This window comes from Enoplosus armatus, chromosome 10, assembly GCF_043641665.1.
Source record: "Enoplosus armatus isolate fEnoArm2 chromosome 10, fEnoArm2.hap1, whole genome shotgun sequence".
Taxonomy (NCBI): Eukaryota; Metazoa; Chordata; class Actinopteri; order Centrarchiformes; family Enoplosidae; genus Enoplosus; species Enoplosus armatus.
Window position 1 is genome coordinate 23042299 of NC_092189.1, and position 27996 is coordinate 23070294.

At 41.7% G+C, this 27996-nt stretch overlaps 1 protein-coding gene across 1 annotated transcript in view; it reads left to right on the forward strand.

Annotated features, from left to right (window-relative positions):
- The first annotated feature begins 7395 nt into the window (after window positions 1–7395).
- Window positions 7396–27996, forward strand: part of fat2 (FAT atypical cadherin 2) — a 91788-nt gene continuing 71187 nt past the window's right edge. The window contains exons 1-3 of the mRNA XM_070913111.1: window positions 7396–7432; window positions 17853–21119; window positions 22598–22909. Of these exons, the coding sequence (XP_070769212.1) occupies window positions 17867–21119; window positions 22598–22909 (3565 nt within the window). The 5' untranslated portion in view covers window positions 7396–7432; window positions 17853–17866. The remainder of the gene's footprint in view (window positions 7433–17852; window positions 21120–22597; window positions 22910–27996) is intronic.

Sequence of the window (27996 nt, forward strand, 5' to 3'; positions counted from 1 at the left end):
AAGGGAACTGAGAAACACGGGTGTTTTTTGGTAAATCTCGGGGAGGTGTGCTTGTGCTTGTCGGTGATATTAACCTGAAACAAAGAGAGCAAAAGACATTTGAGACTATCAAGAAAGTTTCCCCACGTACGACTTCTGTCCCGCAGCCAAGAGCGTTATTTCCACTCGGGATGGTGGAAACATGACAATAACAGACACAGAGCACAAAGAATTGAGCCAAAAAAAAAGGATTTATTGAAAACTTTTTGGTTTTACAAAAGCACTAAATCCACCAAAGAAAAATAAATGAACTATTTTATTTCTTACCTCATAGTTATGAGCCAAGTGATATTTACAAGATACAGAAGTAATAATTATAAGTCACGTCTCCAGTTTATTTCGTGGTGCATTGGTGAATGCTAAGTTAGCCAACTTTTAGCAGCCACGGTTGATCCTGCTCCACCATGAGTTTGCTATTTTCTCATGTCTGTAGAATTTTTCTCTCAAGAAGCAGACGTTTAACTAAAGACTGAGACTGTGAGGAAAAAGTAGGTGAAATCTGGCACGACCAGCGCTTTGGATAAAAGTGCTATATAAATGTAGCTGTTTAACATTTTATTTTTGCCTTTTGCAGAAATTGAGTCAGTCTTGGAATTGAGGCTACATTAATGGCAAAATTCAAATTTCCCATGAATGGATGGTGACTCTTCCTCTTCATGTTGGGAGAACATGAACACTTCAGCCTGCTGCTGCATGTATGATCCTTATCAGCCAGCCTGGAAAAGCGTTAAGTGAGGTGGGGGCAAACACTGTAAATCAAAGCTATTCTAATGGGGGTTATTACTTCAAGACCTTCAGGGAGAGGGGGAGGTTACAGAAGTATGAGAGACTGCAGACAGAGTTCATTCACCGTGTGCTGATTTTATAAAACTGCTTTTCTTGCTTTAGATATTAGGTGATGTTTGTTAAATACATGCAGTGTATACTGTATAATGTACCTGCTCAAGTTGGTCAGTTGCATGTCCTTTTTCAGTTTTTTATCTATTATTTTATCTTAGTTTCTTTGCCACAAGCGGAATTCTGAAAAGACTACACTCACTTACTATGACTATCATGATATGCTTTTGTTTGGAGGAATTCAGGTTAACGTCGCTCTGATCTTTATCAATCTGTATCTCATGGGAGTTTACACTTGGATTATCACAGGAACTAGAATATACTGTGCAGGAAGCTGTGCATCACTTGCCACCAAGTTCTGCAGGGAAAGTGCAGCAATGTGTTGTGACTGACAGGACGACATCATTCTGTCAGTGCTATGTGATATTTCTCTGGAAGTCTCTGATACTTTTGGCCAACACTTTGATCCATACATTGTCTTTTTTTGTAAAACAGTTTAGTTTTTGTTAACAGTTAACTTATTTTCTCCCCTGTCCTTCTCCCGACCCTAAATTCCTCGACACCTCTGTCAAGAGAGAGAGAGAGCGAAGAAGTGAACTTGTTGACAGACACATTGACACATTTTGAAATAGGTCATCTGAGGACTATTCAAGGCCCTGCAGCCTCCGTCCATTACTGCACCTGCAAACTGGTTTGGTCGACATGTGCCGACAGTTTTCCTTTCACTATCCGCCGATCTGGAGGTGACAGGGTGGAACGTGAACAGGACGTAGCTGAACGATGAACTCAGTCCTGACCCTGCAGTCACTCTGAGAACAGCTCTGATGATGGGTTGCTCGACTCTGATTGGTTGTGGGTGAGGACAGGGGCTCCAGTTCCATTTTGTTTGTAAATGGACTCCGTCGTTTTAAAGTCGAGTATTGTGCTGCTCTTGGGTCATCCTTCATAACATATCAATTAGAAACGCTAGCTCTAGGGATGTCAGTGTCACTCTGTCATTGTGTCACTCAGTTGTTTTGATTCTGAGAGAAATATCTTGATACCTTGGATTGGATAAATAAATAAATAAATAAATGTCCATGAAATCTGGTACATAATAAGCTAACTGTAGCATGTTAGCATACCAATAAGTAGAGAGCAGTAGAGTCACTATTTCAGCTGTGTTCAGAGGATACTGAGTTAGAAACGTTACAAGGGAAAACTATTAATTGTGATATTTTCAGTGTAATTCCAAAGAATTCAGGGTATAAATTTAAACTACACTGTTTTACAAACTAAAGTAAATCCAGATTCTTCTTCTCATCTTTATTGCTGGGCATGGCTCCAAAATGTAGTTATGTATAATCTGTGAAATGAAAGCAAAACACTCCAACCAAATAGAAATAAAGATTAATTGTGATTAGTAACTTCCTTCCATCTCTTCTGTAATTCAGACATGACATTTTCATTTTATCACCTTTTCTCTCATTTTGTGATTCAAAATAAAGAAGCTGTTGGAAGTAAAACACATATAGGAACATCTTTTACACGCAGATGTGCAACTGGACTGCCAAAACAGTGGTTTCAATCCATCAACGAACTCTAAATGAGGAGATTTTATCTGTTCTATCTCAAGCTCTTAAAAAATGATTGATAGGACAGAATTAAAACAAATTATCGCTTAGTTGAGAGTTATAGCACGGCTCAGACAGTAAAGACTTTCCTAGGAAATCTTTCCTAAAAGAGAGTATAAAAATGTTAGAGGCCTGTACGTATCGAGCATGTCAGAGGAAATTGGTCCTGTTTGCTTTGCCCCTGGAAATAGAAATTTGTCGTCTTCACTGATGGATTTGTTCGTTCTGTGACTGTTGAATATTGAAAATGTTTAGTCATAACTGTTTGATTCTGAGGGACAAACACCATAATCTGACATTTGCTGAGACATTTAGTTCCGTGAGGGCAGAAGCATCGGCTGAGTGACCCCCGATGTAGATGTAAATGTTGAGCAGTATGGACCGAACAGCATGAGACGGCAGCAGCGGGTTACATAAGGTGGATTTTCTTTCATTTCCTCCAGGCTCTCCTGCTCTTTGCTCAGGTTCACCTGCTGCTGGTGGCTTCATGCCCACCTTCTGTTGGTGTTTATTTCTAGACCAGACCTCCTCCCTCCTTTTCTCCTCTCCCTGTTCATCTGTCCCCCTCTCTCTTACGCCCCTTTATCACCCCCCCACCTCTCTGTCCATCTCTTTGTATCTTACAAAGCCGATTTTTGATTCATTTCACTGCTTTCTTTTTCCATTCGACCCTCCTCCACCTCTTCTTATCTAGTCTGGCCTTCATACCATTTTTTCTTTCCTTTGTAACTCCCTCCCTCCTTACATTTCTCATAGTCACTCTTTCTTCATTAGCATTTGTTTCACATTTTGTTTACCTTCGTCATCCTCCTTTTTCTCATCTGTCTTTTCTGTTATCAACCTCCCACAACATATTTCTTTTCCTCTCTCCTCTGCCCTATTGCTTTCCACCATTTATCTCCCTCTTTCCATCTTTCTCTGTCCTTGCTTTCCATTTACCCCATCACCCCTTTTTTGTCCCTCTTCCACCACCCACCCCCCCTCTCCACAGGTCCATGTGTTCTCTCTCTCTCCTCTGTACCATCAGGTCTCTCTACCTTGGCCTGGAAACACTGGACATGGAGCCTCAGGGAAGCTTCTGCTCACCTTCTGTTCCAGCTTTAAAGGGATCGTACAATGTTCAATACATACATTTTTAAGATATACCTATATTTCCCAGAATGCCTTTCAACACCCCCAGAGGAGTGTGGCTCCTACATGTAAGCAGAATGCTAATGACATCCCTTTTCACACAGAAGATGTAAAACTGATCGATTTGAATGTATGTGTAAAGAAATGCCAATGCAGAGTTGCCCGAGCATCCTTAGCCCCCCCTTTGGCCTTAAAGGCGAACTGGTTTGGTCTACATGCAGGCAGACAGCCAGCATGATGATGTTCAGCACCAACTTCTCCAGACATTTCATACTTATTCAGGTCAGTGCAAACGGCCAGCAGTGGTTGAGCTCTCGTGGACGTGTTCTTTCGGCACGGAGATGGTGGCGGATGTTTTCTAGAGGGTGGGTACAGCGTGGCCAGATTCAGCGGTTTTCTGCCCAGTTGGCCTACTTTTTGTGTAATTGTGCGGGTAAAAATAGTTTAGATAATTTGGGCTACTTTTTGTACCATTTGGCGTTTTTCCCACCAAAGAAAAATGTTCTAATACATCCGCCCCTTCTCTCCAACCAAATGTCATTTCAGTTTCTTACAACAAAGAAACTGTTCTAATCATTGTCATTATCATGTCATCACCCACTTACAAGCTTACATCTGTTCATATGAGTGAAAACGTTTACAGTTTAATGTAACATGATCTATTTTCATTTTATTTTATGACTTTATTTCCTTTTTGTAACCGTGGTTTTGTGTTTGCCTAATTATCCACATAGCCCACTAACTTTGATCTCCAAAAGCCAAGCTAACGTTACCATCGGTCGAGAAAGAGGCTTATGCGATTGTGAATACGATGATGCTTCAGTAGTAGATATCTGAATTCTGCTTCAGTGAGTGTGTCAAACATTATTCAAATTGAAATAATTCCTCCGCCTGCATACATCCTAACTTAGCATTACATTAGCTACAGCGGAGGACGTTATATTAACTACATTTTTGATGTAGTTCAACTCATATAATGAATTTTGTGTAACGGCTATAAAAGTATATCACTATTCCCGGTCCTGAGTAAGTGACGTTGTCTTGGCAACCGAACTATGAATCTGGAAGTCCACTTATTACCTTATTTCTTTCAGCGTTCAACTGCATTTCACATCTTTCATCATCCGAGGGAATTTACTCAACTGAGGTTTCATCAGAGGTTGAAAAACAATTTATCATGAAAACTTAAGGTCCCGTACCAAACTACTTCCAAGGCCCATGAGGAACTCTCCCGCTCAGCAAATCTGGAAACAAAAAGGAAAAGATGTATTTTCAGAATGAGCCTGTTCATTATGGACCTGGTGGTGGAGTGAATATACAGTGTCGGAGATGCAGCCTGTGCTTCGGTCTGTGAGATCTCCAAAGAATGAAGAAATCTGTTCCTCTGTCAAAGGACATCTGGCATAAACATAAAAGTGGTATTAAAAAAAGATTTTCTTTGCCCCACTGATCAAATGACTTTAATACACAGCATCTGCAGCAGGTTTACTTGGTTGTGTATTACAGTTATCAGACTCCGACTCACACAACAACCCCCCCTTTGTGAGTTTCCCTCTGCTCAGTGGTACAAGACAGTGCCATAAACCACAGACCGGTGTTGCAACACATTTTGTTCTCAGGCGCAAAAAGAAGACGACAAATCTTAATTACTATTCCAGTATTTATGATGATGAATTACTTCTTTACTATACCTTTGTACTGGATCACTCTCTGATCTTACAGGCCCACCGTAAGCTGTGCCTCTGGTTTGTCAGTGGTTCTGCAATTCTTTGCTCTTTGTATCTTGATAAGACAGAAATTACTTAATGGCTCTTAATTCAGTCACGTACTATAGAGTACATACCACCCCCCGCGTTATGCTCCCTCTTGTTCCTAACCACATTCATGGCCCTGGGCAGGAGTTAGAGATCTGTATGCAGTGAGTTCATTTGTAGTGTTTACACAACAGCAACACAAAGCCAGTTAAGTTTCTGCTGCAACTATTAAACCATACCAGATAATTACCCCTCTCCATTAGGCTGTCACTTACTTACTAAAGGTCATTATCACTTCAGCTTGCAGTTATTAATTCATTAACTAATCAAAAGCCCAAACACATTTTTGTTGAAAATATACATGGATATATACTGTACATTTGTTTTTGTTCGAGCTAAAACAGTAAATCGATTAATTGATTAGTTGATTAGTTGATTATCAAGCAAAAACAAGGTTCCAGCTTCTCAAATATGAGAATTTGCTTTGGGTGAAGATGTCACTGTGGGCTTTGGGAACAAGTGATGGGAGAAGTGATTACTGCTCTAAACACATACTGTTTTATATACTATAAAATTAATTAATTGTTAGGTCCATCCATACTTTTGATAGTCGTGAGGGACCACACTGCGGACAGAAAAGGGTTGTCTGTCTAGAGTGAAACCTGTGGATGATCTAGAGTAACTGGGACATTATCTCTGGCGGTGGAATAGCCTCAATCAGAGTCTTAAATCCGCCCAATTGTCATTAAAAAATAGTTATTTCCATTTTTTCCATTGAAATTTGAGTTGTCGTTTGTCGCTTGCCTATTGAACTCTGCCCTGTCATCCTCATTCATAATAACGAGACGAGAAAGGGCCGGTTCAACAGACAGTATAACATATTATTCACCAATTGGTGGAAAAAGTAGTCCAAATGATTATTAGCCTTCCAAAACAATTTCTACCTGCCCAATCAAATAAAAAGTAGAAAACCAGCCAATCGCTAACCTCTGGACAAAAAAATAGTGGTTAGATTTTTTCAAATTCTACTAAATTTATTCAATTCTTAAAACACCTAAATATAACTCTTGTGACTTTCAGCTTTTTTTCACATTAACATTTTGTATTTTTAGATTGTTGTGTGTAAATTTGTGGTTTGTGTGTTGTTTGCCTCAAATAGCTCCTTGAAGGACAAATAAACAGTGGTCAGGTATCACGAGGGGTAAGTGGAATTTATTTGTCTATAATTTTTTAAGAGTTTTTAATCTGCAGTTCTGTTGGAACCTTGGAGTTCCATACAAGTCACAGACGGCTCTTTAAGGTTTGTTTGTTTTTGTCCCTAAATGTGGGTTTTCTTCTCTCCGTACTGGGATAATTCACCAGTCCATGGCTTGAATGTGATGTCTGCTTCAAAGTTGTTCATTAGAGACTTTTGCTCAACAATTAAGAGATTTTCTTAATCCACAAATACACAGGACAGAAAACAAAACTGTTAAAGTTTAACTTCCTACATTACATGAAACCGTTGACTTACTCGCTTTAATCAACTGATGTCTGTGTGTGTTTGTTTGTGTGACTAAATTTAACTTAACATATTAGAGAGAGATGTACAGTATCAACAGAAAACACACACACACACATATGCACACACCCTAGAAGCTCAGTCCTGGCCAAGGCCCAAAGGCCTGAGCCCACAGGCGAGAGAGGGGGGAGCACAGCCCACAATCTGGGCACATAGAGTGAGTGTGTGTGTGTGTGTGTGTGTGTGTGTCAGTCACAGAGGGAGGAGGGACAGTGTGAGAAGTGGGTGGAGATGAGACTCCTGAGGGAGTGTTGAGGTGTCTTAACAGCACTTTGGTTCAGAGCCTTTGAAGGCGCTGAAGTTGAAGTTAGCGGCACTTGAAACACACTCCAACTCTGTATGTGTGTCTTTTCTCTTGTTTTTCCGGGACTTTATACCAAAACACCATGGGAGTACTCCGGTTGTTGCCGTCCTGTCAAAGGATCTTTAAAGTTCCTGAAGTGTGAGGGGAGAAGAGAGACGGATATTCCTGGAAGAGTCACCTAACTGGACCTGAGGTAAGTTTTCCTTGTCGCTCACCATGCATGCTGCTTCAGTCCACTTCACGCTGCTGTTTATTGTTGAGAGTAACGCCACTATTTACTATTACAATATTAATAAACACTGCCCGGGAATATATAGCAACAGAGTAGAAGTGCCTCAGAAAAATAACTAAACATTTTTCTTTCAAAACATAAATCAGCTTGAAAATAATAACGTTTTTGCACATTATGCTTCTTGTGTCAGGTTGTAGTTATAATCTTGCATTAACAATGTGCACGTGCAATGCACAAGTTCCCATGGTGCTTTGTAATATGTTTTGAGCATAACTGTTGCCAAAGAGAGAATTGAAATTCAAGAGTCAATCAAATCAAGCAATTTGCTTTATTTCAAAGAAGTGTGTGAGTGTACGACTGTGTGTGTGAGTTGTTCTCAGAGTTTCATGGAGGATTTGTAAGCGTTCATTTCTGACAGTTTCACCCCGGAGCGTCTGCAGGGCAGGCGAGGTAAAGAGCAGCAGTGGAGGCACATGTCAACGCATGCAGCTGAGCTCTTGACGTTTGAAGCTTTGGTCAAAGAGTCCCTCCCTTCTCTCAGTTTTTGTCCTAAAGTGGATTTCCTCTGTGTGGAATGAAACTGCTCAATCATATTTTTGTTGGCGCATATACCCAAATCTGTTGCAATGCAATGACAGGGAAACAAAATGATGATTTTCAGATGACTCAGGTCAGGAGCTGTTTTTTTTTTTCTCCCCTGTTTAAAGTGTGTCCATTGAGTCCCGTCACTTCCCAGTGAGGTCAGCTTGCATGGCGCGTACCATGAAATGGAGGCGTTTGTGATGGATGGCCGCCAAGATAACCTTAAAGGACTGACTAGTTAATTTCCTTAAAGGTGACTCTCCATAATGGAAAGCGACACAGGTAGTTGTTTCGTAAACAGTGTGAAAAGAAAACTTCTCACTAATTTTCCTGAACCTCATTTGACCTGAAAGTAGCTTGAGGCGATATTGTGTTCAGATGTAACTTTCAGTTGATGCTTTCATTTTAAGGCATATAGGCACATAATTGGTTTTTATGACCCTGGAGACACACCATATCTCTGATAAGACAGTATAATTTGTTAAAGTAGAATTGAGTCAGTTTAGTTTTCCCATCAAGTAAAGGTTCTGGAAGCAGACATGCAGACATTTTACAGCCATTCAGGCTGGACGAAGAGCTTTTTAAATTGTCAGATGGACAATTTGGCAAAAGCAGAGCCTCATTAATGATAACGCAGATAACATGGCTGTTTGGAGTAGTTGAGATAAAGTCTAGACTTGACTGGAAGGATGGATGGAACTGCCCGTCATAAAGAATAGATGGATATTACCCTCATGCAATTAGGCTGTTGGCCTCTTCAACTGACTGACTGACTGTTTTATTGCCTGAATTACTGACTCAGCTGCAGAAAATCACCAAGGAAAGTTACAGAATTAGCCAAAGAAAGACTGAAAACTAGAAAACACCATCAAAAAGAGAGATGACATGCACCCTAATCCAAACAAACACACACCTATGCATCCCCCAAAAGACACACACACCTATCTACCCCCTCCATCAGCTACCCATCCCAGTCTGGTCCAAACGAACCGTCAGACCATCTGACTGACTGACAGGCTGAGCTTGCTAACAGGGACTGCTGCTGAGGCATTTCTGACCCTCCCTGTAATTATGGTATTTACTGTGAGGCCTGAGTGACCCTTTGGGTGTGGGTGGGTGTGGAGGGGGCAGTTTAAGTTGAAAGGACACCCCCGACCCCTCCACTCAACCTTCCACCCATGACATGATCTGACCCCCTGCAGTCTGCAGCTCTGAGAGGATCCAAACAGGCTGTAATATTGTACATTATGGTATAATAGTAGAACAGTGAAATAACGTTTTACTATGTTATTGCAGTTGTTTAGGCAGTCTATTTTTCTAAATGCTCGACTTTTATAACCCAAAGTTAATGTAAACTGGTTCAACAAATCAAGTATCAAGTCCTAATGCAGTTTTACTGTCGCAGCGTTTCCCACACTTACTTTAAATCTCATCCCCAGAACACTTCCATGACTTCACACTGCGGTTTTACAACTGCCCACAGTGGTGCACCACCACAACTTTTACAGATGCTGTGACAGTAAAATGTTCTGTTATTGTAGACTAGAGCTTTCAGAATTATCCAGAGTCTTTGCTCAACAGCAACATATAAAAGTGGGAGGAGCTGCTTTACTGAGACAATAAAGCTGGCGATCTTTCACCTGGGGGGGATTCTGCCCCCAGGTCGATGACCTAGACTTGAAAATACAATACATTATAGAATAAAACTCCAGAAGTAAAAGCATATCAGTATGAATTTATCTAATTAATAGAATACAGAATCGTATTTGGCTGGAGTTGACTATATTGTGCTACACAACATAAACAACTCTAATTTAGGAGAGCATAAAATGATAATGTATTGGGTTTGGTTATATGGCGATATGAACTGTAATAGAACACACATTTATCCACCGTGTTCTCTTCGTCGTTTCGTACACCAAGGTTTCCATCCTTTTAATATCAGTTTAAGTCAGTTTACTCTCAAACCCCAAACATTAGATTATGTGTGATGATGCTGCTGTATGTTTCACCCTGTTCCCAGGGCTTCTGAGTTTCATCTGAGTGCTCTGTAGTCCTGACAGGGTTAAGTACCTCCGGACCAGAGCAGCCCAACCCAATATAACCACTCAGCTCCAGTTAAAGGCCTCCATGTCCTGGCTTCATGCTGTGGGTGTGAGAGAGGTTAGGTTGGAGGCCGCGCCCTTCCCAACCCCTGAACCCTTCCAGACGGGGGTTAGCATCGTAACCCCACCCTTACAGAATCCAGGAGGTCTGATCTGAAATTACACTCCTGCAAAGGCGTTAGCTGTGAGAGTTTCTGCAGACGGCATTTTGAACATTTTAACAGTTTCGTTTTCAGTAATTTAACTGATGCTTTTATGCTGAAAATACTGAAAACTCTATGCCATGAAACTCAAACCTGTATTTCTGATGCTCATGTTGTATAAAATATAGGAATGATACCCCATGAATAATGTAGTCCACCACCAAGGCAAGAATTTAAAAGACTGTTGTACAGAGGTCAAGTGTCCGTCATTGAGCACTGATGACAGTCACGCAGGAAGAAGTAATAAAGTGAGAGCAGAGAGCTAGGAGGCACTCTCCATAAATGAGAGGCTCATCCAGGCTCATCCAGTCCCACCTCTGACCCCCCGACCCTCCAACGCCTGATTTTAATTGGGGTCTGTGAACAGGAAGACATGTCCGGCAGAAGTGTGGCTGCAAAAGTAAATGTTATATTGTTTTCTCATTTGAAAGTCAACACCAGCCCCCATTTTCCCTTTCTCTCATGGTGGTCTGTCGTGTAGGCTGTACAAGTTTTACAGTGGAGGCACCCCGCCTGACATATTGAGCGGCCCCACTAACATCAGGAGAAATTATTATTAAGCTTCAAAGCGGTCACAAGCAGTCCTCACCCCCTCAGCTCAACTCATTTCCTGGGGTAACCAACATAAACATAAACCCTTCCTACAGGTGATGGGACGAACACAGTGGGGCTGTCATTGGACTGCTTCTGATCTCCTTAAACTTGCATTAAATAAATTTTTGGCCACTTTTAAAAGCTTGTTGCATTGCCTCAAACAGCATTGACCTATTATCAGGGGAGTGTAGAGCTTCGCTGTGCAGTTATTGAAGTTATGTCCGCAGCAGTGGAGCGCAGCCTCTCTGCCGCAGCGTCGGCAACAGTGAAGCCATCGTTATCCAAAAGGTTGAATGGGCGCAAATGAAACGGACCGTGAACTGTGGAGTTATTGCAGAGTTGTTGATAATTCTCTGTGAGCTTGTCACCACAAACACATTTTCTTTAACTGACAAAGGTTTTTAATTATTGATTTTTGACTATAATGATAAACATACAAGGTCACATTAAACCTACCCTTTTCCTCAACATTCAGAAAACTTTTACCTCATTTACTTGCTAGATTTCTACAATATGCTGTGGTCCTCTGATTGTTGCTGCTCATCACTTCTGCAAAACACTTTGCCAGACCCCAGAGAACTTTAACGGGGCTTGAAATGCTAAAGACCTACATGCCTCACAGAGTGTCTTTGGAAACAACCTTTTATCTGAATGGGACCAGCTGCTGTAACACCTTGTTGTAGCACTTAATTGTCAGATTTGACATTTTCGGGTTATTTCACTCTGTGGATTTTAAATGAGGAGCGAAACATCACTTGTGCTTTGTAGTCAACAAATTTGGGGTGTTTTTTCACCATGATACAAGAGTAAGCACTTAATAGACTGACGTCGGGTGAAGCCTCCCCATCCATCATGGCTCAATACTGCAGCACAGACTCATTACCGTGTCAGATTGTACCAAGGTGCAGCCTATGGATGTTGTTTTTTTATAGATTGAAATTGAACTCTGCAATTATGCAAATGGGAATTAGTCTGAAACTAAATTTAGTTTCACGTTGATGAAAACGTGGTTTCAGGACGGTCAAATAAGGTTTAAGGGCAGCGCTTTTCTTCAGACCCCCCTACTTAGTATCATCAATAAATTGTGTTTCTTAAGACTGAAGTGATGCTTTCCAACGCACCTACATCAGAGATAGTTGGATGTCCGAATAGCTCCTCGACAGAAATGTCTTAAACTACACTGTAGTGTGTTGTAAGCCCATTATTCATCTTTGATATACTGCTTATAAATGCTAAATTGTGGGGGGTTAAAATAAAGTGTTATCAGTTAGGGTGCTCTGCAGGTGTGGAGGGGTGAACAGGACAAAACCAGTCTGTAGCTCGGGTTACTGCACAGATGCATAATGACAAAAAATGTTTTCCGGATAAATAAACCCCTATTTTCATTTACGGAGAGGTAAGTTGTGCCGTCTGGTTTTTAGCGATTCTTTTTGGAACGCCCACGTCCAGAACAGAACCTTGATGCGATTACTTGGATATTATATTTCAGCTGAACCCCGGCTGCTCTCTCTTCTTTCCTTTCTTTTGGAGAGTGGGGGTGTAATCACTTCACAAAAACCAGGAAACAGGTTGATGGGATGAATGCAGTCGGGGACGGAGCAGGAGGAGAAATAATGCCGTATAGTTTTCAGTGAAAAAAGCAAATCTTTTAATTCCTTTATAAGGCCACTTTCTACCATTTTTCCACGATTTACTGGTGAAGAACCTTTTGTACAAACATATGGAGATAATTACCTGTATGCCACTGGGCCTGACGGGGCCTGCTGTGTGCGGTTGGCTCACCCAGATCAAACCACATTCCCTGCCCTCCCATTATAAAACGCCCCAGGGTTTACAAAGCCAGATTGGCAGCTATATGGATCCTTGATTCGACTTGTCTGTGTTGCAATAGTCATCACACAGGAAAGGAGTGACTACCTTTACGTTGAGTGGAGTGCTCCATGTGGTTAAAAGTCATTTGCACAAGGTGTGACGAGCAAGTGGTCAGTGACTGTAATGATGAAGGCCAAGAGCTGCACCATACCATCATTCCCTTATTGATTCTAATAGATCTATTAGAATATTTTTAATTGGTAGGTAGTCAATCAACTGATGAGTGTTAATATTTACAAATATTCCTTTAAGAGGGAGTGAGCCCCCCCCCCGTACATTTTTCTTCCTTGTTGAGAGCAAAAGAATGAATTCACAGCGTCTTCATTGATAGAGATGAGCAGCCCTAGATTCCTGTATTTTGACAAGAAAACCTGTCTGGTGCAGATGTTGAAGGCAACGTGGTGCAAATTTAAAAAAGCCTCAGTCGTCTTCTCCTTTTCATGAACACACTGCTAGCAAACCTTCTGCTCCCCCGGATGACCCCCTTCTAGCACTAGACAGAGATAATGTGTAGACGGCGTTTGTACAACAGTTTTCTCCCATTCAGTTACGAGACGAGGCAAAATAGAAGTGACCTGAACGTAACTGCATAGCCCACCGTTACTCTATATCACAAAGTTAATGCAAGAAAGTAAAATTACTGTGAGGGATGTAATATAGCACCGATTGATAGCAGTGGCGCTATCTATGGTTAAAATCCAACACTGAACTATAATATACAAAACCTGTGCCAAAGGTACCTATAGCAGGGCTGCCATTAAGAAGTGATGAGCAGCAGTGATCACGAGGCCTCAGGCTGAAGCAGAGAGCTGGCAAACATGAAACAGAAAATCTGCTGCTGTGTTTGAAACTGTCTGGATCTGCAGTAGGTTTCAACATAGTGGTTCTTCCAGCAGAGAATGACGGCTCAGTCAGGTCCACACTGACGGGTAGTGGAGTGGAGACTAGGGCTGAGGCGACTCATCGGCCTAAGCAATTACAGAAATATGGCGATTTGCATAACGCGTCTATGCGTCACAGTTAAAGTGCTGTCTTGCTGCCGTCTTGACAAAGGGTCCTGGGATGCTTTCACTTCAAGTGTTAGCATAGCATAGTGCATAGCAGTTGTACTGCTGTGATAAGGCGTTTCCAATTTGCAGAGCTTACAGAGCTCCACTTTGTCTAAAATATGCCCACGCGAGGTTTTTTAGCTGCAGCTTGTTCTCCGGGGAATCCATGCTTTGACCGGGCGCACTGTAACGTACAGTGATGAAATGGATGATTGAATAAAATATTGAAATATAAATGAAAGTTTCTGATATGTTATATTAATCGAGTAATAAAAGAGATCTTTAGAATAGTCGATAAATTAGTCATTAGATTAATCGACGAATCGAAAAAAGAATGGTTGCAGCTGTAGTGGAGATGAGGAATGAGAAAAGCTGCAGATATGTTCTCGGTCTGTACTGGGAGCCATAGGGGTGATGGTGAAATGTGATCCAGGAAGCTGGAGCTGAACATGTGGCTGCAGGTTGTTACCTGGAACACACACCGGGATGGCGGTGTGTGGGTGTGATTGTGATGGTGTGTGTCTGCATGTGTGAGCTGACCTCAGTAGCGGCAGTGATGGCCTGAGGTTTCTGCCCTGCAGCTCTGGATGTTTGGATGAAAACACAAATGTTTCCTTTCAGGCTCAATTTCAGGTTCAGTCGAGATCAGCGGCTCCAGAGAAGCTGACATGTCAGTTTACAGCTGAGTCATAAAAAGATTTTCCACAAGTGGCAACGATTCACAGCGGCTTTACATTTCACAAATACTTGTCGGCTGTAGTAATGACTGACTTGGTAGAAACTCAACATTTCAGATTAGGAAGAGAAAATCGATACAGTTTTGCTCATTTGAATTTTAGATTATTTTAAAAACAAATTTAATTTACAGCTCAGTTTCCTTATGGAGCAACTAAGGTCCAGCATGCAATACAAAGGTGCACCTCTAAACCTGTAAACACCAGCGTATGAGATGAGTGACTATTAACGAGTGTGATGATGACCCAAGTAATGCTGATTTGTGGGACTCATTACATGTCTGGCACGGCGTTCATTAGATTCAAATGGAATTCATTGTATTTCTTGGTTTTCAATCAGAGTGTAATCCATCCTCATCACCCTCCTCTGCATTTAGCCGCTGATTTACTTTTATTTCAGCTTCATGAGAAACACTACTAGAGCAAATATTTAAGTATTTCTCCTTTGAGTTATGATGTTGCCAAATACTGTTCGATGCTCTACATCCTAACCCAGAGAAAATTACAAAGAGCACTGGGATCATCTGTAAGTGTTTTCCATAAGAGTTTTCAGTTTTTTTTTGTTTTTTGATGGCTGATCTTTTTCTAATACATGCTGTAATACATCTTGCACTGTGCTTACTTTGTTTACGGATATGTGCTACAGTCTGTTGTTCAACAGTGCCAAAGAACAACTGATTGAATTCCTTGAACAGATAATTTATATATGTGACTAATTTCTACAGTGCTGTATTGCCTTTATCAGATTTATCAGGAACGGTTAAATCCCTGCTTGAGACATTTGGATTTAGACACAGGGATAAGCATATTGAAGTGTTTTCCAAAGACAAAAGCCGCCCTGTAATTACTACACTGAGGATTACTTTATACCTCATTATGCCGGTCCTGTAGAGCCATATCTTTGAGACAGAGATTAATGTGAAATTTGATTTATATGCACGTATTCTAATCAAGGAACCAGACACACAATAAATAGTCCACTCCTGAATGCATTCATGCAGTGAGACCTGCAATCTGTGAGGTATCTTTCTAGTTAGTCTACAGACTAAAAAGAAAAACCCTCAAGTACCACTTGTGAAGTGTCCCTGACTTAAAATACGACCCAGCCCCTGGACTAAATTATGCTAACACTATTTTAATCTGTCCTGCAGATGTAAGAGATCGAAAAATGACAAGATGCCTTAAATCTCTTCCTAAACCCAAATAGTGACCCTGACTGTAGTAATCTGATTATCTGTCACCAAGTGCCCTGACTGGAGATAAAACCCCACATACCTGTCACCCTCCACTGAAGCCCCCAGCGCCAGTCTACCTGGAGACACAGACCTGAACCTTCAGCACATTGTATACCCGCGGAGAGCTGTTTTCATAAACCCATATAAATTGTGAGATAAGGCATTCATAACTTTGTGGCACAATATGAAGGCATCTTTTGTCTTGCCCCTTTGTGTGTTCACATATATTTAGACACCAGGACTCTAATGGCCTAACAAGGGGGTCAAATGGTTTAGATTTTATTCCACAATACCATCTGAACAAGCTCATTTTTGCAGAGGAGCGAAAGGGGCAAAAAGCATGATAGAGATCTTTTCATCTCTGATCTCGGGGAACGGCATTTCTGCCCTCCAGATTGTTCTCTGCGGATTGCTTTTAGCTCTGGATGGGCTGTCAGAGTGGCAGTGAAGGGCAAAGTGTTCTGCCCTCCAGTTCTCTCTGCTGTCAGTTCTGGGTGTTGGGAAATTCGAGCTGGCATGATGAGGCTGTGCATCAACGGGGCTCCTGTTAGCTCCTGTTTCTTGTGCACATTTGGGCTTTTGGTTTCATTAAAAAGCATGGAATCCACATGTAAAGAGTGCAGCATGTGTGAAACCTGAATAAAGCCCTTCTTGCAGTTCATATGTCGCCCCCGTGAGTTACTTATATGCAGTTGTATTTATCCTAATAGGGTTGATTTCTAAATTGCTTGAGAATGGTGCCAAAAAACTTTTTCAAGTGTTTGGGCTTCACATACTTTTTTCTAATTCCTAAAGTTGTTGTGTAAGAAAGTGCAAGGTGTAAACTGGCATTATCAGTCTGAGGGTTGACAAATTATAAATGCACACAGGTAAGCCATTAGCATAGCCAGGGGATGCTAAATCCTTTAGTATGAATAACACGGATTAAGATATAGAATAGTTTAAAAAGCAGATGGTTGAAAAATGACGAGACAATTTTCTCAATTTTGAATCTGCTCTGAAGGAAACTGAAAGTGACACTAAACCAGAGAATGTATTTAAATGTCACTTAGTGGGTGCCTTTCTTGAAATATAAATATATAAATAGCCGGAGAGTTAATTCTTTCAGAACTTGTTTTATACTGGTTTGGAATAATCTATAAGAAACATTTAGTTTTAAAGAAAGATTTCCATCAAAATATTTAAATGCATCATTCAAGAAATGTTTTATGAGCAATATAAGTGTTTTAAATAATCAATCTGTGGCTTTCATCTATGACTCTACAACTTGTACATGATACTGATCTCAATTTCTCAGCTGCCATTTTGGCCAGGTGTCCCTCGTAGAAGAGAGATTGAAATTCCAACAGTGTGAGATCCTGATCCTCTGTTTATACTGAAAGCAGCAGTTTGGTGGCTCATGCCTCCAGGGACGTCTAATGCACATACAGCAATCACAAGCGCAGACCTACAGTACACATGCAGCCGTTAACACTCGGATCAAGCCTGAACCACCCATGGCCATCTGCATGATACTGAGTCATCAAACTACAAATCCCTCCTCATAGCTCTGTGATGACGAAGGCTTAGAAGTAATAATTTCTAGAGTACTTTTTGCTAGCATCTGGCCACCAAAGGAGTAATAATGGGGAAGGGTTTGAGCTGCCACCTGTCTGACAAGGCTCGGAGGCAACTTTCTGGTCCTGAAACAATGTGTTATTTTACTTTGCCTTCTTTTTTTTTGGTCAAGGCAAGTTGGGACAGGAGTCAGATACCTAGCCACAAGCTTCCCCTCTGCTGTTGTGTCATTGTGTATTCTGTGTCCATAGTCTTTGTGGAGCTTGGGGGAAATGATTGGTCTATTTCCAAAATACTGTAGGTACAAGAGTTATCTGTGTATTACATGTTTTTCTGCAGATATACAGAGCGATACAGATGAGACTATTTACTCAAGTTTTTTCCCTTCTCCTACTCCTGATTTATAGTATATCGCATGACATGTATTTCATTTTTCTTTCCTTTTCACAGGACTGAGGATCTTCATGGAGGCACTGAAGATGGCAGCTTTTGAAACAACTCTCCTTACGTTAGCAGCAGTCCTCCTGCACATGGCGAGATGTCATGGAAGTGTGGGAAAAGGAAAAGACAGCTCGCCGCTGAGGTTTACACACCATCTTTACAACGCCACCATCAATGAGAACTCTGCTCCGCGGACGTACATTGAGACGCCAGTGAAGATGGGCATTGAAATGACGGATCTTTTCTGGGAAATCAAATATAATGTAGTTTCAGGTGATGACGATGGCCTTTTCCAAGCAGAGGCAGTTAAAGTTGGGGATTTCTGCTTTCTCCGGATCAAAACACGCAGCAGTAACTCAGCACTCCTCAACAGGGAGGTCAGAGACACTTACACTCTCACTGTGGCGGCAACCGAAAACACTTTTGACTTCCAGGTGAAGACGAAGGTGTTTGTCCAGGTGCTTGACACCAACGACCTAAAGCCTCTTTTCTATCCTGCTTCGTACAATGTGGCCATCAAGGAGGACACTCCACTTAAGTCAAGTGTGGTCAGAGTTAGTGCTACAGACGCCGACATCGGGAGCAACGCTGAGTTTTATTACTCTTTCACCAGCAGAGCTCATCCTTTTGTCGTCGACCCTTTCTCAGGCACCGTCAGCCTCGTCAAGAAGCTCGATCACACGCGCACACAGAGATACGACCTCACTGTTTTAGCTGAGGACAGGACAAAGAAGATTTCTGGTGTTCAGAAATTTGGTAATGTTGCCAGGGTTACAATTAACGTACAAAAGATGTCCATTGGGTCTCCAGTTATCACACCTCCCCCCAAACCTACTGTCTCTGCAGATGGCAAAATAACTATCAATGTCCATGTGGAGGCAGGAGTGAAGCCTGTGGAATCCCTTAGTGTTGTTGGAGGGGATCCCCACAAGTGCTTTGAGATAATCCCCTTAGGTGTGCAGGGCAGTGACTTCCAAGTGATCTCTACAAAGAGGATTATCTGGTCTCAAACTCCTTTTGGGCTGAATCTGTCCCTTCAAGCTAAAGACAGGAGCTTCCCTAGTCTACTCTCTCCAATTACACAAATCCATGTTCCGGCCTATCATTACAGCCTGTTGGCATTTTTTGAAGACACCTACATTGTCACACTGAGTGAGTTTTCACCCCCTAAAACTCATGTGGTTAAGGTGTCCGTTACCTCAGTTCCGTATAATGTTACCTTTAGTATCAAAAATAATCCAGACAGCACTAAATTCAAGATAAATCCCAAAACAGGAATTATTATAACAACAGAGAAATTTGACTATGAGAGAAAGGATCGATATGAGTTTGATGTAGTGGCCAATCACGGTGAAGCTGAGACTCACATAGTGGTTGAGGTAACGGATGAAAACGACAACAGCCCACAGTTCACCCACACCTCCTATCAGGCCACACTGGATGAAAACACCCCAGTTGGCAGCAGTGTTTTGAAAGTAGCAGCCACAGACAAAGATAAAGGCAAAAACAGCTTTGTGACTTATTCTATTGCCAACTCAGGCCCCTTACCATTCACAATAGACTCATTCACAGGTGTCATCTCAACCTCCGAACACTTAGACTACGAGCTGATGAAACGGCGGTATCACCTGAGAGTTTGGGCCTCAGACAGCGGTAGTCCGTTCAGTCAGGTCAGCGAATGCCCCGTGACGATAACCCTGAACAACGTCAATGATAACGTCCCTCTGTTTGAGAGGGTGGGCTGCAACACCACCGTACCTGTAGATTTACCTGTGGGGCAGACAATCGCTGAGCTGTCAGCCATTGATTTAGATGAGCTGCAGCAGCTGAGGTATGTCATCGAGTCAGGAAATGAGCTCCAAGTGTTTGGTATTGATTCCGTGTCAGGAGCCATCACCCTTAAGCAGCCGATTCCCCTGCAAGCGGGTTCGTTCACTTTGAGAGTTGTCGCCACAGACGGCAAACATCTCTCTGAAGCTTCAGTTGTCAGGATAACTGTCACTAACAAAGGCGATGATGCGACGATCCACTGCCAGGAAACAGGCATTTTCAAACAGCTGACTGATAAACTGATAGAGTCGATCAAACCCATTTTAACCAATCAAGAAGAAGACACATTCTCTGATATTCACATTACCAACCGACATTCTCCCAAGTTTGACTTGAGCATCCCGAGTTCAATTGACCTCATCGAGGACCATCCACTGAATGCCACTATTGTCCAGTTCAAGGCGACAGACACTGACACTGGGTTTAACAGTAAGCTGGTGTACGCCATATCAAGTGGGAATGAGGATGGATGTTTCACCATTGATACTTTCTCTGGTGACCTTCAGTTAGTTTGCCCATTAGACAGAGAGATTAAAGAGTTCTACATTTTGAACATCACTGTGTATGATTTGGGAACACCACAAACATCTGCATGGAAGTTTGTCGCAGTGAATGTCATTGACGTCAATGACAATCCGCCTGTTTTTGATCAGCCCAGATATGTGGTACATGTGCCTGAAAACACAGAGTTGGACTCCATCATTTTTACAGCTCATGCAATAGATCTTGACGCCGATATGAGCGGTAATGTCCAATTCTCCCTGCTGACGTCTACTGACATGTTCAGAATTGATGAACTGACTGGTGAGGTGACTGTGACGGGTCGTTTGGATCGAGAAACCTCACCCAGGCATGACCTCTGGATCGAAGCCAGAGACCAAGCCAAACTCGGCCCTCAGTTGTTCTCAATGATTGACTTGGTGGTGGTTTTGCAAGACATAAATGACAACCCACCCAAGTTTGTACCAAAGGTTTACAAAATAAAAGTTCCAGAGGATGTACCTGTGGGCACCGTCCTCGTCTGGGTTGAGAGCGTAGACTTGGATCTGGGCAGCGGAGGCCTCGTCACCTACAACCTTAAGAATACAGAAGGCGGGATCTTTCATCTCGACTCCTCCACGGGTGCCTTGACCCTCGAGAGAGAGCTGGACTTTGAGAGGCGGCCAATTTACAACCTCACGGTCCGGGCTGTCGATCATGGCCTCCCTCGCTCCCTCTCCTCCTCTTGCTTTGTGGAGATTCAGGTTCTGGATGTCAACGAGAACCTCCACAGACCTGTGTTCTCAGAGTTTGTGTATGAAGCCGGAGTGATGGAGGATGCAGCAGTTGGGACGTCAGTGGTCACGCTTACAGCATCAGACAAGGATCTGGGCAGAGATGGAGTTGTCAGATACCACATCCATGAAGGCTCTGGTCTTGGAGTGTTCACCATTGATGAGGAAACAGGTAAAGAACACTGGTTTTACTTTTTCGTAGAATTGGTGGTTGTAGTTTTGGTAATAAGGTAATAACACTAGGGCTCATATTAAAGAAATCAAGTTTGAACATGTAATTTGTCATAGTTGATTTAAGAACATTCTGCATAGCCTGATCCTAAACTATATTATAGAATTGATTTGTGGTGGCCCTGTTTGCCTGACTAAAGGAGCTAATAGAAGTAGAAATAGAAGACTCAGATTTATTGTTAATTTGTATGAATTACATCCTTAACATTATCCATAATTTATTGCCCGGCAACCAGCGGCGACTTCAGGAAGTTACTGGACCCGATCAAGAAATAATTCATTTGAGCAGCTCATTGTAAAGACTTCTCATCCATGTTGTCTTGAAAGTTGAGATTTAAGTTCATACTTGACCTTGCAAACAGCAGTTGGCGAACAACAATCTTACCACAAGATCGTTAGTCGTTAGTAGCTGTTCTGGAGCTTTCAAACATGAATGAGAACTCCAACTGGGAAAAATCTCCTGATGAAGATCATGTACTATGAATGAGAACACAAGAAACAGCTACTAATGGATCAATCTGTACATACTGTATAGTTTATGTTTTGAATTTATGAGTGATCAGACTTTGAGTAATTGGCAGCACTAGTCACCTCTTGACAGGTCAAAGGTCAGATTCAGGTAGAATTTGCATTAATACCATGATTTTAAAGACAATTTAAATGTAGCCCAGTACAGTTTTTGTACGCCAGACACACCACGTTGTCACGAAAGATCCTTACAACAATCCATTTCCTCATGTAGTTTCCCTTACAATAAGATGGGACATGTGCATGGTTGTACAACATATTTCCTCTGGGATGGTTAAGGTAGTTTATCTATTTTCCCATCAGCATATCTTTTGCAGAGGATACTCTGCAACCTCTCAACAAATCGTAGTGCATTCCATTAGTTTGCTGCTGCACTTAAGGCTCAGATAAAATCAGGCCAAAGAGAGTTCACTGTCATAATGGAACCATGCTGAAATACATCTCTTTTTCTGTGTTGCTGGTTTTTTAGCTCTCCCTCAGGGTATCCAAATTTAAACTGCTTCTGAAGGCAACTATGTGCAGAAAAGCCAATCTTCCTTGTTTTTAGACCCCCGGCACACCAGTGGTAAACCTGTGGTATCCATCTTCTCTTAAACTAAGAATCTGAGTAGGTTTTGGCAACACAAATGTGTCACCCATGTTGCTGAGCCTTCGGGCACCAATCCAGACTTTTTAAAATGCAAACACGCACCTTAAGCTGGATGAAAGTCATAGTGATTGATATTTCCTCCAGGGTGGTTACAGTTATTAAGTATAAAATTTAATATACTGATAAGTGATTAGTTCCTGAGGCACAGCAGCAGATTTGAAACAAGTAAATACTGGTGTGCTGTTCACAAGTGAAAACAGTGAGCAGTTAATCCTAATTCCCCACCCATTCATGTGCCTCAGGTGTGATTCGTACAACAGAGACGTTGGACCGCGAGTTGATCCCTCACTACTGGCTTTCTGTCTACGTCACTGATCTGGGGACTGTGCCTCTGATCTCATGGATTCACGTCTTCCTGGAGGTCCTGGACGTAAACGATAACGCGCCAGAACTTTCTCAGCCAGTGTATTTCGCATCCGTCCTGGAGAACGTGGACAAGGTCAAGTCCGTCGTCCATGTGTCGGCCACAGACGTGGACGCTTCCTCTGAGGGGAAGCTTTCCTTCCACATGCTGGAATCTCATCGGACGTACTTTGATGTGGATCCCAAAACAGGTAATTAAGAGTGAATGAGCAGAAACGCTGTCTGCTATAAAACAATGCTTCTCCATGCTCCATGAAAAACTATTGCCAACAATGGTTTTAAGCTTGCTGTCCAACCCCAACCTGTCCAGGATAACAGAGACAGAGCCCCACTGACTTTTTGTCTGAAAAAAGTTACTGAGGGCCTTTAAGCATCCTCTGAAATGTTTCTGTGTCCTACAGCAGCTTAAAGAAAAAATTTAGAGCTTAATATGTTTCTGGTGAGTCAAACAATGCGTTCAAATGGAGAATATCTACCCACTGTGCCTCTGTTTTTGCCCAGGATGGAGGGTCTGCTGTTTTTGCTATTTTTATTATGACTATACACTTTACATCAAATGGAAAATTCTACACAATTTGCTCATTTATACTCAATTGCCTGAAATTCTATTAATGTTAATTATGTGAAATAATAATCATTTATTTTTATTTTTTTAATTCTCAAGATGATCCAACAGAAATGGTGCAAATAGGTTATAGGTTATATAAGCAAACATTCTTCCCATTTTCTACCATTTCCTGATAATGTTCAGCATGACCCTGAAACATGTAATTGAAGCTTTTAGCGAGCCAACGTACGGGCAGGCAGATATACAGTAACTCTGGGATATAGGATGTAATTGGATCAGCCTGCACAGTGTCATCCTCCCATTTCACGAGCAGTTTGGACAGAATTATAGGCTTCTCGCTGCCTTGAGATTGATTTACATTTCAATTCATCTCCCCTTGAGAACACAGACATCTGGAAGACCTACATATCTGTATATGTCGCCATGTCCCCATGGAAGACTTACATTTTGATTCAGAGGTATGACTGCAGCTGTTAAACCTAACAGCAAATTATTTCCCACACGGGGGGTGGAAAAAATGGTTGATATCTCCTAATGCACTGTTGCAAGTCTGTGCAGAGCAAGCCATGCAGAACCTGGGCGTGTCCCAGAGAGGGCAGAACTGAAAATGAATTCATAATGAGAAACACCTTCAGAGGTCACTCACAAACTCACTCATGCATGGTTTGAAAGGATGTGTAGTTATGGAGAAAAACTAAAATAGCAGGGGGGGAAAGGCCTGTAGCCCCCCTCAGGTATGTGAGTGTTCAGTTTTGACAGTTGCAGCTGAGTCACCTGGTGCAGACTTTGATGTTCAGGCAAATTAGCGCAGCATTAGCTCTTGCACTACAAGCCGCTACAAGCCCTGTCCTCTTCATATAATCTCCAGGTAGCTCTGGTGTTTGTCCACACCCTCAGGCCAGTATACCAAAGGATTACAGATAGAGAGGGCGAGTTGTGTTAATAGAGAGACGTCACACAAAGGCAGGGAGGTAAGGAGGTGCTGAAACAGCTGAAGGGTGCCACATTAAAACAAGCTTTTTTGTGCAAAAGCAGGTGTATTTGATATTCATTTACTCATGCATACAAGCACAGGATGAAGTGTGTTAAAAGGTGTGTGTATTAACGTATTTACATTTGGCTTTTTGAATGTGGCTGACCTAAATTCATATAGAAAAGTCACTGAACTGTATTCTTTATTCTCATATGGGATATCCATTAGCTTCCAAAGGTTAGTCTTTCATGGGTCCACATAAAAGAACATCAACTTAAACTTAACACCAAAGTGGTGGAACAAGAAGAGCCACAACTAACCACACGTAAATCTTAATGTTTCAGCATACAATGATATTTCTTTCAACTTTGAGGCAACTGTTTCAACTTGACAATGCCCCCCCGAACACAAAGCCAGCTCCAAAACAAAATGGTTTTCCCAGTTTGGTGTGGAAGAACTTAACTGGCCTTCACAGAGTCCTGACCTCAACCCCATCCATCACCTTTGGGATGAACTGGAACAAGCCAGACCTTATCCCCCGATCAGTGTCTCTTGGGTCTGAATGGGAGCAAATCCCTGCATCCAGGTTCAATATCCGGTGGAAAGTCTGAAACTAGAAGAATAGAGGCTGTTTTAGCAGCACAATAATGCCCACAGTTTTGTAATTAGATGTTCAAATGTAGTTTCAATCAGAGGAATTTGCACGCCGGGTACAAAACCCATTAAGAGGATATGTGGACATTCAAAAATCACCAGACAAACAAAGAATACAAGAACAATCTGATGTCAGCGCTCACTGATCAAAGAAATCCGTGTAAATGAGGGAGATTGTGTTGCTTTAAATGGCATAAACGTGCTGCTGATACCTGATCTTTAGAACATGATCCACCTCGTCTTATCTTCACAAATGAACCCACTATTACTAATGTACAGGGTGACTGGTGCAGAAACCTCTCATGCCTCGACAGGATGAAAATGAGTCATGGCTGTACGCAGGTTTCTGAGTAATCCTTTATTCTCCTGAAGTGTGTATATACTTTATACAACAGCATTGTCTGTCTGATTCAGCCTCAAAGAATCAGTTGATAAAGTTTCACCAGGAGAGGATGTGTGCTGAATGACGGAGGAAACCCAAAGAAAATCCAGTCCAATATGTTTTTGTTGGGCTATTATTGCTTTGAACAACAGGTCGGTGCAGGGAAAGAGGGTGTGCCAAATTACCAAAATGACCGAAAATCAGCATCTCTGTGTTATCTAAGTATGTGCACTTCAGGCTTCATTATGTGTTTCACCAAAACCGTTGTTTGTTGACAAGGCCAGACAAGTCAGGAATGTGCCCAATTCATTAGCATTTTGCAACAGCAAATTCCTCAAATTATTGCAGAACCTTGAAGATCCTTAGACTGAGAAGCATTCTGTGGTCTTGCTTTAGTTTCTGCTACCACTGAGCACTGGTTATCATGAAGGGATAAGTCTGGTGATATTCTATACTTTTATTATTGCCAACAAATCCATTGAAATGACAAAAGACCAAAGGACCAAAAGATTTAATGTGTCCTTCTAACAAGTATTGTGTGTGTGTATCACAGCCTGATATATCTTCTTCCTCTGTGCCACAGAGCTCCATTGTTGTTCAGAAACTATTAAAAACACATCAATGAGCCACACTGTTGCACTGTGTGACATGTTCCTTCATTACCATGAACACACACTGCAGTTTATTTTGACTCAATCCTACATACACCATACTGCTATTCATATATATATATATATATATATATATATATATAATATATATTATATAAGGACCCATTTTTTAAGATTTGCATCTTCAGTAGGAACTTGGGGCTCTCAGAAGACAAAGTATTGAGAGATGTTACCTTTCATCTTCTTATGAGATTGTTGGCAATAAGAAAAAAACAGAATAACCACTATAATATCGTTGTTTCACACCTTTCCCTTCCATCTCTGTTCATCAGTGGAGTCAAATAACAACTCAAACTTGCATGTATTCGCCTTAATTTGCTCCACATAGAGAAATCTGTTTGTTCCACCCTGTTTGAGATTTGCACAGCCTTTAAGTTTCACATGTTGTACCTTGAGAAAGTTTGTCCAATCAGAATGCTTGCAGTGATCAGATATCATTATTAGTAAGTCAGGCAAACGAGGCAGAGCGTTTTCCATCTCAGATCAGATAGCGATCCCATAATGAGGGGCACTTTAAGGCTCAGGGGGGCCAGCTCGGTGGATTTGCTCTTGCAATTAGTGATGAATTAGGCAGTTTGCTGCTGTTTCCAGGGGCTTGTTTACGCATACGACTTAATTTGCATACATTTGTTATTGAAGAGGTAATTTTGTATTCTTAGTTCAAGAGAGAAATTCTCCTTGTAAACCAACCCAAGTGAATTTGGAGTCCTGCTTTGCAATCTTGACATGTTTGACGGACTCTCTTACTTTTTCTGAGAGCGTGAGAGCCTTGTTCCCCCTCCCTCATTGATATTGCTGAAATGTTGCTCAGAAATGCAGCATAATTTAAGACGTTTCCCTTGAAAACGTGCCTTTGACAGGGCTCACTGAGTGAAACAGAGGCTACATTACGAAAACAAAAAAACAAAGTAGCCGCTGAGGAATAGTCGACTGGCAGAGAATCTGGAGAGAAAGACGAGGAAACAAACAAACCGGGCCCCGACATGCCAGACAGCACTGTTTATCTTCACGAGGTTTTGACAGCAGTCCAGCACGGCTGAGTGAAAACAGGCGACGAGGGAGAGACCAGGCTTTACCCCCGATTCCCATGTCTGCACTAATGACAGAAACACACTTTCTAATGTGCCCCACCTGTCCTAATGATGCCCTCCCAGTAGGGTTTGTTTGCACTGTCGTAAAAGGCCTGAACGACCCTCAGCTGGGTCTTTCACTCCACTTAAGTCCCCCGGCTCTGTCTGCAGAGAACATGTCCGCCTCCTTCACTGGGTCCTAACAAATAAACACTGGCAGATTTTCTACCTAAATTACACAAATCTGGTGTTTAGAATTTGTAACATAAGCAAGCAGTGTGACGCTTTTCTGTGTCTGCATATTCATATTTTTATAAAGTTTCTCTTTTTCAGTTTTATGTCTTTTACATCTTAATCTGAGTAACTTTGAATACAGTGGAGTGCAAAGGACACTATTTCCCTCTAACATGTGGTGACGTATAAAGTAGCATAAACACTTAAGTAATTTACATGTACCTAAAAGTACTACAGTGCTTTAATGAATGTACATACAGACAGTTGTCAAATAAGTAGATACAGCAATAAATACACCAACAACAAAAATACACATAATACACAAGCAGATGTGGTTTTAAGGGTCAGCGCTCTCAACCTCTGCTTACTCATTTCTGATCGAAGCCTCCGGTCGATCTCAACGACGTGTTGTACACAGTTTATAATAATAGAGCTGCTAGCTTTTGAAGGAGGGGTAAGAAGTTTGGTTGTTATTATCAAGGAAGCAATTACAAAATTACAAACTAGTTTCTGGCACAAGAGATAAAGAAAATATTTATCAGGCGATAAAAAATTAAATGTTTTAATTACAGGAAGCACACAGGAAGGCGCATTTCCGGGTGCCGTCAGGGAGAGTTTAAAGAAACGTGCAGTTGTTCCAGCTGTTGCTTCATGCAGACAAACTTTTGTCGTTCTGCTTTTGTCTCTTTGAAAGCTCAACACTTCCTTCACTGTCGACACAGAGGT